Consider the following 18,007-nt stretch of genomic DNA (forward strand, 5'->3'; position numbering starts at 1 on the left):
GAGAAGCACCCATCTGCTTCTCCACCCTTCCCCCTCTCTTTTCTCTTTGTCTCTTTCTTCTCATCCCACAGCCAAGCCTCCACTGGAAGTTGGCCCAGGCACTGTGGATGGCTCCATGGCCTCTGCCTCAGGTGCTAGAATGGCTTCAGTTGCAACAGAGTAATGCCCCAGAAGGGCCGAGCATTGCCCCCTAGTGGGCTTGCCAGATGGATCCCAGTTGAGTGCATATGGGAGTCTGTCTCTCTGCCTCCCCACTTCTCACTTCAGAAATACACACACACACACACACACACACACATATCTTTGAGTTAGACCATAAAGTTTATATTAGAAAAGGACAGAGATGAAGATTTAGAGTGAGTTTAATTCAGGGAAGACCAAGTTTATGGGAAAACTGGATGTACAATGCTAAGAATTTGACTTTTGACTGCAGAGAAATTAGTTTGAATTTTTTAGCGGGTGTTTTGGGTTTTTTTCTGAATAATATTCAAGGTAGGGATTCTATAACCTTTGCTGAGTAGATTGTTGGCAGAAAATCCAGGGAAGAGGCTAACAAGGGTTTGTGGTAGTGTATTAGTTGGGTGGATTAAGTGTGCTGATAGTAAGAAATATTTTTAGTTATTAATTGCATGATTTAAAGGTGGTTTTGGTATCCTTAATCAATGAGAAATTGGGAAGAGATTGATAGCAATTTTGGAAGGAAAATGAGGTCACACATGATAAGTATACATGTGAATGTCCAAGAGTAGGGGAGAAGGTATTTGGAGAATGAGAAGCCAAAGCAATTTTGACTCTTTAACATTCTCATAAGGGATAATATACTGTGAATGGCATTAGTGACCCATCTTATAATTGAACAACTACTATATGTCTGTGTTAAGTTCTTCTTTTAACAGCTTCATTGAGTTGTTGAAGAAACTAAAAAACAAAACAATACAAAGAAACCTCTAAGGGCTTTGGCTTGGAATAAATTATATTCATTTAAGTATCTTATGGTATGCAAACCAGAAAAATAATAAGCAAGCAAAACCCCAGAAATATTCTGAAGAAGAAAGAAAAGTTGAGTTCTTATACTAAAAAAGCAATTTTTAAAAGAATAATTGGGCCTACATTCTTAGTCCTGGAATAGGTCCAAGGCAGTTATCTGTCAAATGCCAAGTAGTCTGGAGGATGGGTGCCTGGTCACATCTCACGGTCTAAATGATGTCAGCTGGTCTGGATATGTATGTCCTTCAGAGGACATGCATATGGTGTATGTCCAGTTGACATACAACAAACTAATGTATTTCTAGGCATTGACACAGGACTGGAAAGTTGCAGAAGTTTCTATGCTAGTTAGGACGAGAATAGAATTGTGTCCTCTTGACTCAGCCTACTTGATTATAGTAATTTAGCAGCTTGACTATAGTGACTCCATTTTATTTCTTCACTCTGTTTCTCACAGATATCACTGACATCCCATACAATTTACCTATTTAAGGTGTTCAGAACAGTGGCTTTTAGTATTCAAAACAGTGTGCATTCATCACCACAGTCAAAATTAGAAAATTTCCCCCCCCAATAAACCCTGTACCCCTAAGCCATCACACCCCTGTCCCTTCATTCCTCCCAGCCCTAGGCAACCTCTAATCCTATTTTTTCTTTCTCTAGATTTTCCTACTCTGGATATTGAATATAAATGGAATCATACATTATGTGGTCCTAGTGACTGTTGTTGTTGTTTTATTTAGAGTGTTTTCAATGTTCATTCATATTATAGAACACATCAGTATTTCATTATTATTGCTGAATAGCATTGTACATTTTGTTTATCTACTTATCAATTAGTTGATGAAGCTCACTTTATGCATTACTTCATTTGGCTCTTTCCCCTTTATTCCATCTAGATGGGTGTTTGGCAATTTTTTTCACCCTCTTTCTCTTGTGAGATGAAGTTGATTCAAAACAATATTTGTTCTCAATGATACAAGAAAACAGAGATCATGTACCCTGTATGGGATGTATCTTTCAAACCAAAATTCTCTCACTCTTTACCTTCCCTAGGCCATTGGTACAACTGCTTTGAGAAAGTAAGTTCAAACGCATCTTTTTTATATTTTTTATAGCTGTTCAAGTTATTTTGCAAGGTATATGTGGTTATTGTCTGTTTTTGTCTTTATTTTTAAAATAAAACTCTCCTTTTTTTAAAATGTGAAGGTAGAGGTAAGTGCTTGCTGTAGACTCTTGATGAATCCTAACCACCGGTAAAGGAAAAATACGTGTCACCTCAAGTGCAGATAGTTTCAACTGTCAAACCAAAATTCTGAGTCTGAGATATTCATCACGCTATAAGAATACCAAAATACTTTTGACAAATGGAGTGACACATGATAATTTTAATGGATTGACATTTTCTTTTTTTGGACTACATAGGCCATAAAATTAAAATGAAATCCTAAGGCTTTTCCACAAATATGATCACAGTAGTGGTCATTTTCTTTAATTTTCCAATTATTCACCAATAAGTATTTAATACCACCAGTATTGTTTACAACTAGACACTGCAAAAATGAAATGATTGCCCCTTCAGTTAGCTTAGCGAATACTAATATCTGCAGAGAGCTTTATCACCCAGCAAACACTTTCATATACATTTCATAAATGAATCCTGTGGGTTTTTTATGAATCCTATATTATCCCTGTCATACTGATGCAGAAAATATTTATATGTGCCAAAGGTTCCAATTTGTCAAAAGCAGTGAGAATCAAACTACTAACTTAGAACTAATTTCACAACTTTTTTTCTGTATCCTAAAAGTCATTGTGAAAGTATAAAAAATATTTTAAATGAAGTTAGACAAAAAAACACCTAATCTTTGACTGAAGCAACATATCTTCTTCTAACCTTTCTAGACTTAGCTAAAATTGGATTGTTTCCACTTCATATCCTGTGAAAAGACTGCTGTCCTTCCCAAAAATATCTGCAAACTCTCAAGTTCTCAGTTTCTTGTAATTACATAATTACTTCAAGATCTTGTGCTTTTAAACTCCCTGTTATCACTCATTCTTCACTCCCTTGCCTCTGTCTTTGATATATCCAAAGCAATGAATCATCCTCCTGCTTTTATCTTCCCCCAAACCCTTCACATGAGAAATAAATGTGAAGCGTACTAATTTGTAGAGGAAGACAAGACATTAATTCTGGCAACACATAACTGAATATTGTACATTAAACATCCCTTTTACTAAGAGTCTTCCAGCCTTGTCAACCTGAGGCTTTCCTGCTGGCTTCTTCCTCTGTAACCTCCAGCCTCCTGCTCAGCTTTTTTCTGTCTTCACTCCCTCTGCTCATTATCACTCTGTGCTTTCCCACTCTTAAATTTTATGAACCAAGACCTTGAGACCTCCCTCGCCCTCCTTAAAACTGCCTATCATCCTGACCAGTGGTGGCGCAGTGGATAAAGCGACCACCTGGAACGCTGAGGTCACTGGTTCAAAACCCTGAACTTGTCTGGTCAAGGCACATATGGGAGCTGATGCTTCCTGCTCCTCCCCCTTTCTCTCTCTCTCTCACTCTCAATGTCTCTCCTCTCTGAAAATAATAATAATAATAATAATAAACTGCTATCAAAATATTTTTTCTTAAAAAAAGGAAATTTTCCTAAGAACTACTCTTAACCTATATATTTTTTATTTTGCCACATGTGTTATCTAAATAAATTATGATGAGGCCCTGGCCGGTTGGCTCAGTGGTAGAGCATCGGCCTGGCGTGCAAGGGTCCCGGGTTCGATTCTGACCAGGGCACACAGGAGAAGCGCCCATCTGCTTCTCCACCCCTCCCCCTCTCCTTCCTCTCTGTCTCTCTCTTCCCCTCCCTCAGCGAGGCTCCATTGGAGCAAAGATGGCCCGGGCGCTGGGGATGGTCTCCTTGGCCTCTGCCCCAGGCGCTAGAGTGGTTCTGGTCGCGGCAGAGTGACGCCCCGGAGGGGCAGAGCATTGCCCCCTGGTGGGCAGAGCGTTGCCCCTGGTGGGCGTGCCGGGTGGATCCCGGTCAGGTGCATGCTGGAGTCTGACTGTCTCTCCCCGTTTCCAGCTACAGAAAAATACAAAAAAAAAAAAAAAATTATGATGACCCTACAAAATAAAATAATACTGCTCACAAAAGTTAGGCGGTATTTCAAAATGAATATAAAGTGATGAAAAAAAGCATTTGATTGTTTTATTAAACAAGAATTTTAGAAAAGCAAACAAGAAGTCAAAGTCAGTTATTTGATTATGCAAATGAGATGCAAAACCAACTTTTACTTCATTGGTGAAAATGCACTAAACAAAAGGCTGAATGAAAGTACTGGAGTATTTGCACGTTCTGTGACCCCTAGTTTTTGTGAGCAGTCTACTGTTATCTCAAATCTGTTGTGAGATAATCAATGCAGAGAGTTAAGTAACTTACATGAGATCATACAGCCCGACAGTAGTAGAGCCAGGACGTGATATTCTCAATTATGTCTCGAAAACAGGCTGCCTTTCTAACCTCAGTAGGATAGTCTTATAAGTCTTGCTTTTTAGTTTTCTGTAATCACTTCTGTTTCAGGTGACATTTGCTGGGAAAAAAATATTTAATAAAGTAGTCTTGTGGCTTTATTCAGTCCAATGACAACACAGTTAATTTAAGTATGGCAAACTGGTATTAACATTTTTATTTTTAAGGTTGCAATTTATAACTAGTGGAGGTTTTTTAACACAACAATGGAAGACAAATTTTTTTTGCCTTTAAATGTATTTTGCATGTATGTAGATTTGTTTTATATGAGAGTTTCTCAACTTTGGCACTGCTCACATTTTGGGATGAATGCTCTGCTGTGCATTGCGGGATGTTGAGCAGTATTTCTGGCCTCTATCCTCTAGATGCTAGAATCTTCCTAGTTGTGACAAGCAAAAATGTGTCTTTAGATATGACCAAATATCTCATGGGGTTAAAATTGCTCCCAGTTGAGAACCATCATGTTATATACTAAATTCTCCCATGATTAATGTTAAAACATAGCAAAAACAAAACTTATATAACAAGTACCTATAAGTCTGACAATGACAACAGTGTCTTTTCTGCTCAATCTATCCAACACCTCCCCACCCAAACCCCACCCCAAAATAGAGCTCTTGTTATTCACCTGTCTCTAAGAAAATACAAAAATAGTCATTCATTGTTTAGGATAACTGAAGGTGCTCATATATTGTAGAAATAATAAAGCAAGAATACATTACACATTAATGGAATTAATTTTAGGTCAAATTAATTAAACTTGACCTAAATGAGACAAATTACCTATTCAATTCTAATTTATTCAGGGAGTGGTTAGTCTATTTCCCATTCCTTTCTTCTGTGTGTGTATCTATTCTTTGTCTGGTCTTTAGCTTTCTTCAGTACTAGAAATTGAAATTACTCCACAGACATTTATTTAGTGTCATCTATATATTTTTAAAGAGCTAGAATTTCTAAATATAACATGTATAAAAATTATACAATCATGATGCTTGTGAAATCCTCCCTGAGTCCTGTTCATATCAGAATAAAGGGTTGACCCATCTACATAGATTTAGTATATGTATTCTCTACTCCTTAAATATCTCCAAGGACAGAAGTGCTGCCATGTAAGTTCCTCATTCCAGAATTTCATTCTGATGTTTCAGATGATTCACTATGTACAAAGTGCTTGAATTTTAGTCTGTTTCCTCATATAGGTTTCCTTTTATGGATATGTGTGTATGCCCTGTGACCTTAGAGTTAAAGACCAAAATAATAGAATTAAATAAACAAGTGAAGTTTGAATATCTTGATGTGCATGTTACCTCCCCTTGCTTATCTGTTTGGACTACCTCAGTTATATATTAGAATCTCTCATTACCAAGATGATTGTGGTTTTATTTTATATTCCGTATATATTATAATCGATTTTCATTTAATATAATGAAAATTATGTCAAGTATGTTTATAACAATCATGACCAGATGGGAAATTAGATTTGCTTAGTTGATGGAGAAGAAATTGAGGTCTTCATTCATGAATCTTCAACCTCTACTGGCCTCTACACCTCAGATTCTGTTTTACTTCATTTGGATAATTTGTACTTTTGTTCTCTATAATAATTATTGCTATGATGCTTTCAAAAGAAGTGCTATCTTTGAATGGGAAGCTTGGTTCTTCCTAAAGTTATTAGGACCTGATGATTGAAGAAACTATAATAGTTTAAGGGAAAAAACTCTACTGCAAATAGATATATCTAATGAGAAAATAACACACACTTAACTAGAATTGAGTAAAACAAACTTTGGAAGGAATGCCTAATGCTAAAACAAGGCAATTTCTCAACAGGCCTTTATTCAATGGCCATAGAATGATTTTTTAATCATCATGATTAATACCTCATCTAAGGAATGAGAGTTTAGGTCCAGGGAGTCCACATCCGTTTGGATTAGAAAGCATTTTTAAACAGAAAACTGATAAGGTGCTGACACACTGCAGGTCTTAAATTTAAAAACAAACTTACATTTCACATTTAAGCTAGTTTATTTCTTCCTACACAGGCTTAAGGAAGACATATATAAATGGTGGACCAGAAGAACAGGTTTATGGGGGAGATTTAGGAAGATAATCTGTTCCTGCAATTGTATGGCTTTTCCCTCTAGTTAGTCCTTAGCAGTCTCATAAATTTCTACTTTCTTCCCTAGATGACAGCACCCCAACCTAAAATGATCCTGCAAGGCACATCTGATAATGGTATCCCTAATCTATAAAGAAATCAGAGGCCCTGGCTGGTTGGCTCAGCAGTAGAGCATCAGCCTGGCGTGTGGAAGTTCCGAGTTTGATTCTCTGTCAGGGCACACAGGAGAAGTAACCATCTCCTTCTTCACTCAACCCCCTTCTCTCTCTGTCTCTCTGTCTCTGTCTCTCTGTCTCTCTCTCTCTCTCTCTGTCTCTCTCTTTCCCTCTCTCTCTCCACCCCCTCCCACAGCCATGGCTCAAATGGTTGAGCCCCAAGTGCTAAGGATGGATCCATGTCTTCTTCTGAGGCACTAAAATAGCTCAGTTGCCAAGCAATGGAGTAGCAGGCCCCAGATGAGCAGAGCAACCCCCCAGTAGGAGGCTTGCTTGATGAATCTTGGTCGGGCAAGAGTTTGTCTCTTTGCCTCTCTGCCTCTCATTTAATAATAAAACAAGAAAAAAAGAAAGAAATCATAAAGTAGGTCCTTAAATTCTCATCACAGGCAAAATATCTTTTTTTCTGTATCTGTATAAGATGATGGATATTGACTAAACTTATTGTGGTAATCACAAATATGTAAGCGAAGTCTTTATACTCTATCTATACCCTACATTTACACTGTGCTGGATGTCAATTATAACTAATTAAAACAAACAAGAAGAATAAAAAGGAAAGGAGATCCATAATGGAACCAAATCTTTTATAGGAAATAAGTCCTTGCTGGTAACAACACAGTTCGCCTGCACAATGTTGAATTTGGTTGAATCTAGCAACTACAGAAATCCCTATGAAGGAATATATACTGTAAAGGCTATGGTCTCAAACCTGCAAAATCATGAGAGTATGCTCAAGTAGATTAGATTAGAAAAGAGATGGGAGGTCATGTTTAGATAGGACCTTGGGTCTAACACCTTCTCCCATTCATGGTCAGTCAAGTTGCCCTGAGTGTTCCAACCAAGACTTTTGGAACTGAGCACAGAGTACCTATAATTATTTTATTGCCAGTAATTCTATTTCAGTCTGCTAGTAATAAGTCCCTAACCTGATTTGCCTTTTTATGAAAGTTTGTATGGCATAAAAAACACAAGGTAGTGAAAACCCATAAAAATAAACAAAGCCAGGAGATTTCTGGCTTTCTTACAAAAGAAGGTCTTCTTGTAAACTCAATTTCTTCCTTTAATTATAGAGCCTTCTGATTCTTATGAAAGATTGATAAAATGTGTTATGTGAATTGTGGTGCCAAAAAGCAGGATGTAGGTTGATGCTCAAAGCAGCAAGATTTAGGACTTCTGACTCAGCCTATAAATGAGCATATGGTGAGTGAAATGGAATAAAAAATATATTCATAAAAAATATATTCAAGTTACTATGATGAATCTTTAAGTTAGTCACACTAATGGTAAGAATGATAAAAGAGCTAAATGAAACTATAAATAAACCTTATCTTAGCCAACTGTTTCAATGTCTCCGATGCAAACAACTTTTACAACTTAGCAAAATCTAAATAAAAATGATTTGAATATTCTTCCCTGGTGGAGATAGCGCAATAGTAAAAATAACACCAACATAGTATCATGTTTTTTAAAAAAGCAAATGTGAATAAAAAGAGCAAAAGCAGAATCTACAGATGAACCTCATTTTGAAATATCATTCGTTCTCCAAATAACAGTTCTACTTACCTCTGGTCACTGTTCAGTCAGTGAAAACAATGGAAAAAGTTCAGAACTTTACTAGGATATTTTGAAAATATTTTTCAGCTGCTCTTAAAAAGAATAATTTGAAATCTAACAGATTTGAAAATAAAATTGAAGTATTAAAACAGTTATGAATAAATGCTAGTCAATCTCTTCTAATTCTTAAAAGAAATAGAAATTAGTTAATGCTTACCTGAAGTAAATTTATCAAAATGCACTCCTAGGCCCTGGCTGGTTTTCTCAGTGATAGTATGGACCGGTGTGTGGATGTCTCAGGTTCAATTCCCTGTCAGGGCACACAGAAGCGCCATCTGCTTTTCCACCCCCTCCCCCTCTTGCTTCTTTCTCTCTCTCTCTCTCTCTCTCTCTCTCTCTCTCTCTCTCTCCTTTCTCCCCTCCTTCTCCCTTCATCTCCTGTAACTACGGCTCACTTGGGGCAAGTTGGACCTGAGTGCTGGGGATGGCTCTGTGGCCTCTGCCTCAGGTGCTAAGAGCTCGGTTACTGAGCAATGAACCAATGCCCTACATGGGCAGAGCATCCTTTCAGTGGGCTTGCTGGGTGGATCCCAGTTGAGGCACATGTGAGAGTCTATCTCTCTGCCTCCCCTCTCACTGAAGTAAAAAAAGAAATGCACTCTTAAAGTTAATAGCAAATTATAATTATGTAGAAACATGATCTCTACACTAGTGTAAGCCTTTGGAGAAAATATGCTATATATTCAGCCTACCTCACTTTTTGTTTGTTTTTATCTGCATTACTCCCCTCACCGCTAAAATAACTCCACAGTCTAACCTACATTCTAGACAGTTGGAGTCCAGTTAAAACAAATCTCAGAGGTAGCCACAGAATGAAAAAGAAAGGAGTCTTAAGATAAAGGGAGTGGCTTTAAGATGGCCCTTATACTGTAAATTAATTAAGATGGAATACGGACCGCTGGATGTATGAGTCAAGTTTTAACTGTTTTATTCTTAGTTTTCTTAAGTGAACCACGCAGACCATATTTGGAAATCATTTGTAAATGTGTAATCACTTCTCATTTTGCTTCAAGGATAGTTTGTGGCATAATGAATGAGCTTAACCAAATTCACATTTCACATCAATAACTCACCTTACTGGGCTCTTGGGAATTATATTTCTAAATGTCTCTGAAAGAATTCTCATTAATGCCATAAGTGCACCTATCTTTTTTAGAATCTAGGCAATCCCACCTCCCTGAATTACTCACTGTTCATTCCCACAATAGGTATAAGAAGGATAAGTGATCAAAGTACTTTTCAGGGCAATATGTACAAACACTGTGTTTCTGTTTACCATTTAGATTTTTCTGCTCATTAAAACAGTATGTGTTTTTTTTTTTTTTTGAACTATTCTCATCTATCATATGAGATCAGATTCTTTACTTCCTTGGCTAGTGTGACTATATTGAATTTTCAGTGTTTAACTTAACCTGGAAAAGATGTTATACATTTAGATTTCTATTTCTCAAATATAGTCTATCTGAGCACGTCTTTGTTTTCTGCTTTTCTAATTAATATCAAATACAACCTTCTGTTACCAACATTAATTATATATACATGTAATTATTTCTACCCATCTTTTTTTTAAAATGAGTTAGACATGAAAAAAATAGGCAAATATGTCAGAAAAATGAGTTGGAACAAGAAATGATCTTATGCATAAATTCAAACCCTAGAGTCATATAATTCTGGCTGTGAGCTCTTTGGATGTCATATGAGAAATGGAAACATGATCAGTTACAAGATTGTCCATCAGTTAAAGCAGATCAGTCTTATATGGTCATGGTTTTTAAGGGAAGTAAGAGGCAATGGGACCCAGCAGACTGGTCATTGTGTTGGAGAACACTTAAACTTCCCAGAGGGAGAAAGTATCTGAATTTCATAAGTGTGTGACAGGTCCACAGATTTCCTTTTAAAAACCACTGAGCTAAAAGAAGAGTGCAGCTGTTTCTTTTTGTCCTTTATTTAGGCTATTGGTTGGGAAGCCATAACTCACCAATAGATTCTTAGTGGTGGTCTTATTTCTATGGGTCCCTTTTCACTGAAGATTTTTAATTGTGGAAACCAAAGAGAGAAATGGACTTGTAAAAAATCAGTTATGTATGAAAGTTCTTTAGGCTTTAGTCAGTTGGTATTTAGTTTTATAAATATAAGTGAAGCTACAACTTCAAATCAAGGAAATTCTGTAATAACACTTAAAAGTTGTTACGGTGTTATTCTTGGGAGCCTAAACCTAAAGACTATAGCTGCTGAAGTAATTCTATCAGGTGGGGCAAAAGTAGGTTACATTTGTTTATATAGAAAATAATACAATAATTACTAATAACACAAGGAAAAAAACTCTGTGTTGCACGGACTCCCAACTGTAAACCTACTTTTGCCCCACCTTGTGTATCAAATGTTGGTGAGACATAGCTAAGTGTGATGAGAACGAAGATACTGCATTTTACAGGTAGAACAGTGTGATTTTTTTTTGAGATTCTGTTTTCTTCTTTGGATGTGATATTAATGTGAACCTAAAAGTTTTTAGCTCTCTCCAACCCCACCCTCCTATGGAGAGAGAATCTAAAACAAATACTCTCTCTACTTAAAAACAAAAACAAAACCTGTTATTCTACTCAGATCTTGTTTGGTTTCTGTAATAAATTATGAAATAATGTGTTTTAGTGTAATCTAAGAAACCCTACCTACTTTTATATGATAAGAAAGATATATAGTTAAAATAATACCAATCATAAGAGCTAGTATTTGAGCTGGTATTTCTTGATCAATTGCTAGATACTAGGCTCTGTGCTAAGCATTGTACCTGCTTTATCTCATTTCATTTTCTCAGCCACCCATTGAGATAGGTGCTTTTTTTTCTATTAATGTTATTAATAAAGAAACTGAGGCATACAGAAATTAACAACTTGTCCAAGGCTAGTAAGGAACCAATAAGAGAAACAGAACTCAACACCTGGTGTGTCTGTGTGACTTCCAACAACATATAAATATCTTAACCATGTTATATTTTGAGTCTATCTCTTATTTTTGAGTGGCAAATAAAATTTCTAGGCTTGCCATTGAATGAAGGGGGAAAGTAATGTAATGGAGGGATCTCGGACAGTGGTGGGATTTAGTTGGTTCGCACAGGTTCGGCAGAACCGGTAACTAATTTTTTGTTGAGTTCAGCAAACGGGTTGTTAAAATGGCACTTGAATCAAGGTTCTAAGGCAGGCACCTGGGCAGCCACCCAATGTGAAAATCACAAATTTATATTCCTTACTCTTTTTTAGCGTCCATCTGCGCAACAGAGTATTCTTAGCACCAGTAGTAATGTTAATTTCATCCATAGGTAAAAAAAAAAAAAAGAAATGTAAGTGAGGATGCCAATCAAGAAGCAATATGAGCCTGACCAGGCAGTGGTGCAGTGGATAGAGCGTCGGACTGGGATGTGGAGGACCCAGATTCGAGACCCCAAGGTCGCCAGCTGGAGTGCAGGCTCATCTGGTTTGAGCAGGTCTCATCAGCTTGGACCCAAGGTCGCTGGGTTGAGCAAGGGGTTACTCAGTCTGCTGAAGGCCCACGGTCAAGGCACATATGAGAAAACAATCAATGAACAACTAAGGTGTTCCTTGATTGATGCCTCTCATCTCTCTCCATTCCTGTCTCTCTGTCCCTATCTATCCCTCTCTCTGACTCTCTCTCTCTCTCTGGACCTGGCAGGGGAGGGGGGAAAAGAAGCAACATGAATTTTTTTTTTTTTCAGAGAAAGAGAGGGATAAATAGGGACAGACAGACAGGAACGGAGAGAGATGAGAAGCATCAATCATCAGTTTTTTGTTGCAACACCTTAGTTGTTCATTGATTGCTTTCTCATATGTGCCTTGACCATGGGCCTTCAGCAGACCGAGTAACTCCTTGCTCAAACCAGTGACCTTGGGTACAAGCTGGTGAGCCTTGCTCAAACCAGATGAGCTCAAGGTGGCAACCTTGGGGTCTCGAACCTGGGTCCTCTGCATCCCAGTCCGATGCTCTATCCACTGCGCCACCACCTGATCAGGCTGAAAATATCTTAAATAATAGTTTTATTGTTTTTTGTCAGGTATAATTTAATATTTTTCATTAATATTTTAAAACTCTTATAATGTAATTTTGTGTATCACTTTTATTCTTATTTAAGTATTAAGTGCATGAAATAATAAACTACCTTTCAGTATACCATTTTATTTACACTTAAAATGGTCATTAGGGCAGAGAACTGGTTGTTAAATTATTTGAATGCCACCACTGATCTCAAACTTACAAAATATGAATTTGCTGGGGTGATTTTTATATACCTATCAAGAGAAGAGGCTTACTTTCCCTCTGCCGTCAAGAAGTAAGGCATGAAAGGGATAGACTATTTGAGTGTTTATGTCTACATCAGTATTTCCAAATGTTTTGAATTGTTCAGTTTGTTCATTCCTGAATAGCTGCTTACACACAGAGGGAATATATATACACAGTTTAAGAAAGAGTATTGAATAGATTTTGTGTGGAATTTTATCCTGATTACTACAGAATTTTCCCTTTGATGCCTTTTAGATGAAATGACTTTCAGGGAAAACAAGGTCCTCTGATAGCTTCATGTTGCTCCTTTATTTTTATTTTTTTAAGATTTTATATATTGATTTTTAGAGAGAGGAAAGAGAGAAAGAGAAACGGGGAAGGAGTGGGAAGCCTCAACTGGTAGTAGTATGTGCCTTAATTAGAAAGGCAGGGGTTTTGAACTGGCGACCCCAGCATTCCAGGTCCATGCTCTTTCCACTGCGCCACCACAGGCCAGGCTTTATGTTACATCACCAGTACATAGATGACCCTTTACAAAAAGGTTCTTTTTAATGTTTAATATTTCATCTCAATAGGTGTTTGAAAAAATAAACTAGCACATCAACCCTGTGATTTTACAGACATTATTGCTTAGTTAAAACTAGATGGATTTTTTTAAAGGAGGGAGTGAAATTAAAGCCAAAACTCTAAAAGGTTAAATATTACAGGAAGCACACAGACAAAGGAACAATCGTGACGTTGATACATAAAGGCTTGAAGTTTGCAAAAATCTTTGTGGCGTTGTGGCATTACATTAATGCCTTTCGATCACTGGCTCATGACAAGCATTAGGCTTTTCTTCCATAGAGTGTGTTAAGTAACTTAGAGGAACAATAGAATGGGAGGATTAAGTCTAGAATAGATTGTGTTACCTTTTTATTTCTCTCCTTGTTGTGTTAGGTGATAGAATTTCTTGTGCACATAACTATACATTTTTTTAAGTTATCTGTATTTCCCTCATGAATAGCATTTTCCTTACTTGCAGGCAACAGTGTGTATCCAGTGTAGAATGTTTCTTTAGCTTTTTTCTTCTCTAACGTTTCATTTCCCAGGTCCTTTGAGAAACATAAACACTCCTACTGTCTCTTCCTTTCCCTCAGCCCTTGCCATTTGTTCTTCCTACAGTCAATGTTGGAGAGCTGGGAAGCAGATAAAGCAGTCTTGCTTAAGCCAGATAAGATGTTTAAAAATAGAGAATACCATGAGCTACAACTGAGTAATGCCCAAGGGTCAAAATAATCTCCCTTTCCATATAGCTGCCTCATTCAAATGAGAATTCTCAAGTATGAAGTGTGCTGTAGAAAATGTACCCACATATTCAATTTTTATTTCAGATTCAAAATGACATTAAAATTATAATTGACATAGTTTTCTAATATCCCACTTAGAATCATTTCATGTTTCCATTTTTGTTTCTCTTTCTGGGGTTTCCTTTCAGTCTCATCTCAAATCTTATCAGTGGTTAATTTAAGAAAGGATATGGATTTCTTCATTTGTATATTTTATTTCATTTCTGGCATTACATCTTAATAATGACTTTGTTTTAATTGATAACTGCTTTGCATTTTAAAAATGAGCCTAGCACCTGACCAGGCGGTGGCACAGTGGATTAGGATGTGGAGGACCCAGGTTCGAGACCCCGAGGTCGTCAGCCCAAGGTCGCTGGCTCAAGCAAGAGGTCACTCGGTCTGCTGTAGCCCCCCTCTCCCCTCTCCCGTCAAGGCACATATGAGAAATCAATCAATGAACAACTAAGGAACCGCAACGAAGAACTGATGTTTCTTATCTCTCTTCCTGTCTGTCTGTCCCTCTCTCTGTCTCTGCCACACACACACACACACACACACACACACACACACACACACACACAGAGCCTAGCACTCCTCATTCCATATGCATATTGCAAATGTGGCAAATAAAGTGAAGCATGAGAAATAATCAACATAATGTGTTTTCCTTCTTTTCAGACGGTAAGGTTGAAGTGACAAAAGAAGGCGTGAAGCTGTGCACCATGGGTCCAGGAAAAGTGTTCGGGGAGTTGGCTATTCTTTACAACTGTACCCGCACGGCGACCGTCAAGAGTAAGACCTTCTATTTTCAGATACTTTCAATGCCTTTTGTGCTAGACTTGGGAGATGTTGATTAACATGTCCTTTCACTTAATCTTTGTAATTCTATTAATCTGTACTTTAATTTTTACTTTGAAATAGGGTCAATATATTTTTTTCCTACTAAAATTTTGCATAATGTAAACTTTTACTGCTGACTTCTAGAAAGTATCCTTTCAACCTAGAATTTTTATAAATTAAGATTTACAAAATAATTTTATAAATAGAAAATAAACAGGAGCAAGATCTTTTCTTTTGCTACCTTTAAAGCCTCAGAATCATATTTCAGTAATCTTTACATGTTTTCTATTTTGAGTTACATTCACCAAATAAATGTCACTCTTTCATTCAGTGGTTTGGAAAAATTAAGAGGAGAAATGTTCATCTCATTCAAACATTGAGTGAGATATATCCTGAATCCTAAAACAGCATATGAGTATATTCTTGTCCTCAGCTGCTCATCAAGCTGTATATTATAGCATTTTTCTTTTCTACTGATTGGGCTTATTTTAAATCAGGGCAATAAAGCAGCTTGTTTTCCTAATTTTACATGTATGTGTATATATGATTTCTCTAGCAACTTTTATCGCTTGGTAGAAGCAGCTGCAATGGCTAGAGGGGAAAAAATGTTTTAAATACTCCTTCCTGTTTGTAGGATGTAATGAAAATATAACAAACAGAGCTGAATGCAAAGGCCAACAATGAAAGGTCCAGTTTATCTTTAGGCAGATGTGTATTTCACATTCAGAAGGTTTTTCTGATAACATTATCCTGTGGATGATAGCAATCATACATAAATTACTTTGATTAGGTTGTGTCACTTAAAAAATTATATTGGAAAAATGACATTGCTAATGTCAATTAGTTTTATCTGATATCACTGACTATTTTGTATGTATTATTCTTCCCTTAGAAGAATGGCAATGATTGACAATATGACATTGAAACTTGGGTTGTAAAGAATTTAAGAATGCATGGCCTACTAGAGTTCTAGGAATTATATCTAGGAATTAGTGGATCACCACTTTATTCATTGAAATCACTATGATACCAATTGTAGTTGGGACCCTCAGAAGATGAAACCTTTTTGGCACTTGATTCTTTATATCTAAAAGTATAGACCTCTTTTGATTGATACCTTCTGTTTATTTCATGTGATTACTTCATTACATGACTCATAGAATAATGAAACCCAACGAACTGTAACAGATTCTGCCAGAACTTATACTCACAAAGTGCCTTAACTAGGAAAAACAGTAGTCAAGTAGTCATGACTTTATTATGTGAACAGATTTTCTATTATGCTTCATTTTTATGAGAAATATATGCCTTTTGGGGCAAAAAAAACCCAAACCAGAATAGAACATTTTGATTGAAAGGACTTCCTCAGAATGATGAGTAGTAGTTTTTTAAAAATTTAAAGTACTTAAAATTTTAAAGTATTTCAGCCCTGTATACTGCTCATTTAATCTAATTTAAATGACAACATTTCAGAAAGGTCAACAGTTGGTTAATCATAAAGGTTGACACAGTGCTTAACCTTTGAAATATGGAATTACTAATAAAGAAATATTTAAAATATTAATGTATTTAAATAAATTTTACAGCACAATTTTTTCATAAAAGAAATGCTTTACTTTATAAAAAGCAATTGTCTTAGGAGGTTTCTACAGAATGGTATTAATTTGCACTAGCCTCTATTGTAGTCCTGTTTTGTAAATTTTAATAGACACTATGCATCTGATTCAACAAGAAGGAAGTAGGTGTTGAATGTAAGTTATAATCCTAACTTTTGAGGGTCAAAACATCCATTATTGAGGTAAGTTAGTGATAGGTTATGCTCTTTAACACAGACTTAGAGGTATCTCAAGTATGTGTGTGTGTGTGTGTGTGTGTGTGTGTGTTTCTTCATAGTGCCTATTTAAGATATGGAGGTTGAATTTCAGAAAAGAGCCTAGAGTTGATGGTGTGCAAATATAATTTATAGGAGAGAAGGTGTTGTACATGAGTGAGTAATAATATCTATTGACAATGGTGCCTTCTCAGTGTTGTATAAGAACTAGAAGATGTGATTAATGATTACTTGTTGTTCAGGGCCATTTTGTCTCGTATACTACTCGTATTTTACTTACGACTGTAGTCCTTAGATATAATTTTTAATTTATGTATTGAGTAGGATGGCCATTCTTAATAATCACTTAATAAATCTGATTAGATTCCATTGTGGCACTGCTTTTACCAAATTATTACAGTCAGTGCTATCATACTCATTATATGAGATATTTTAATATGTCCTTATATAGTTCTTTAGAGACAATCATTTCTCAGGATGCAAGATTGTCATGACTCCTGTCCATTTTTTTTAACTGTTATTTTGCCAGTGATGACCATTTGGAGTAACTTTCAAAATGGGTTCACCCACTTGAGTGTAATAGTATAAGTCTAAAGAGATGGTCACTCTTATTCAGTAGCTTATCATTCATGCCTTTTATTATTTTTTTCTCACTTAATTGGGTTTGTGATTCTCTTTCCCTCAACAACACCCACTTTCTTTTATGATAGAAAATATTGACTATTCCTTTATACTTTCTTTCTCCCTAAATTAGGCTGAAATATTAATGCATTTTTAAACTCACAGTTGTTACTAAATCCTAAATGGCATTGAAGATCTCTTCAATGAGTAATTTTTTGTTCAAGACAGCACTTTTATAAATATATATGGCCATGAATAAAATCCAGTGACTTCCTCTACTAATGACTATGATCCTAACACCTATGGATTTTCTTTAACTTAGGATATAAAAAAATAGTTTTATTTTTTAGAGGCATTATTGACATTTAACATTATATTAGTTTCAGTTGTACAACATAATGATTTGATATATGTATATATTGAAAAATTAACACCACAATGTATATAGTTAAAATCTATCACCATACATAGTTATAATTTTTTCTTCTGATAAGAAATTTTAATGTCTGTTCTCTGAGACTCTTTCAAATATGCACTGCAGTGTTATTTACTATAGTTGTCATGCTACATGTTATTATGTTCCCAGGGCCTAACTATTTTATAACTGGAAGTTTGTACCTGTT

The 18,007-nt window shown here is 36.2% G+C and overlaps 1 protein-coding gene across 2 annotated transcripts in view; it reads left to right on the forward strand.

The window, feature by feature from the left end:
* Positions 1–18,007, forward strand: part of PRKG1 (protein kinase cGMP-dependent 1) — a 1,486,994-nt gene that overhangs the window by 510,073 nt on the left and 958,914 nt on the right. For both annotated transcript variants that reach the window (XM_066243386.1, XM_066243385.1), the window contains exon 3: positions 14,771–14,884. In XM_066243386.1, coding sequence (XP_066099483.1) covers positions 14,771–14,884 — 114 coding nt within the window. The remainder of the gene's footprint in view (positions 1–14,770; positions 14,885–18,007) is intronic.

The sequence above is a fragment of the Saccopteryx bilineata genome, chromosome 9 (genome assembly GCF_036850765.1).
Source record: "Saccopteryx bilineata isolate mSacBil1 chromosome 9, mSacBil1_pri_phased_curated, whole genome shotgun sequence".
Classification (NCBI taxonomy): Eukaryota; Metazoa; Chordata; class Mammalia; order Chiroptera; family Emballonuridae; genus Saccopteryx; species Saccopteryx bilineata.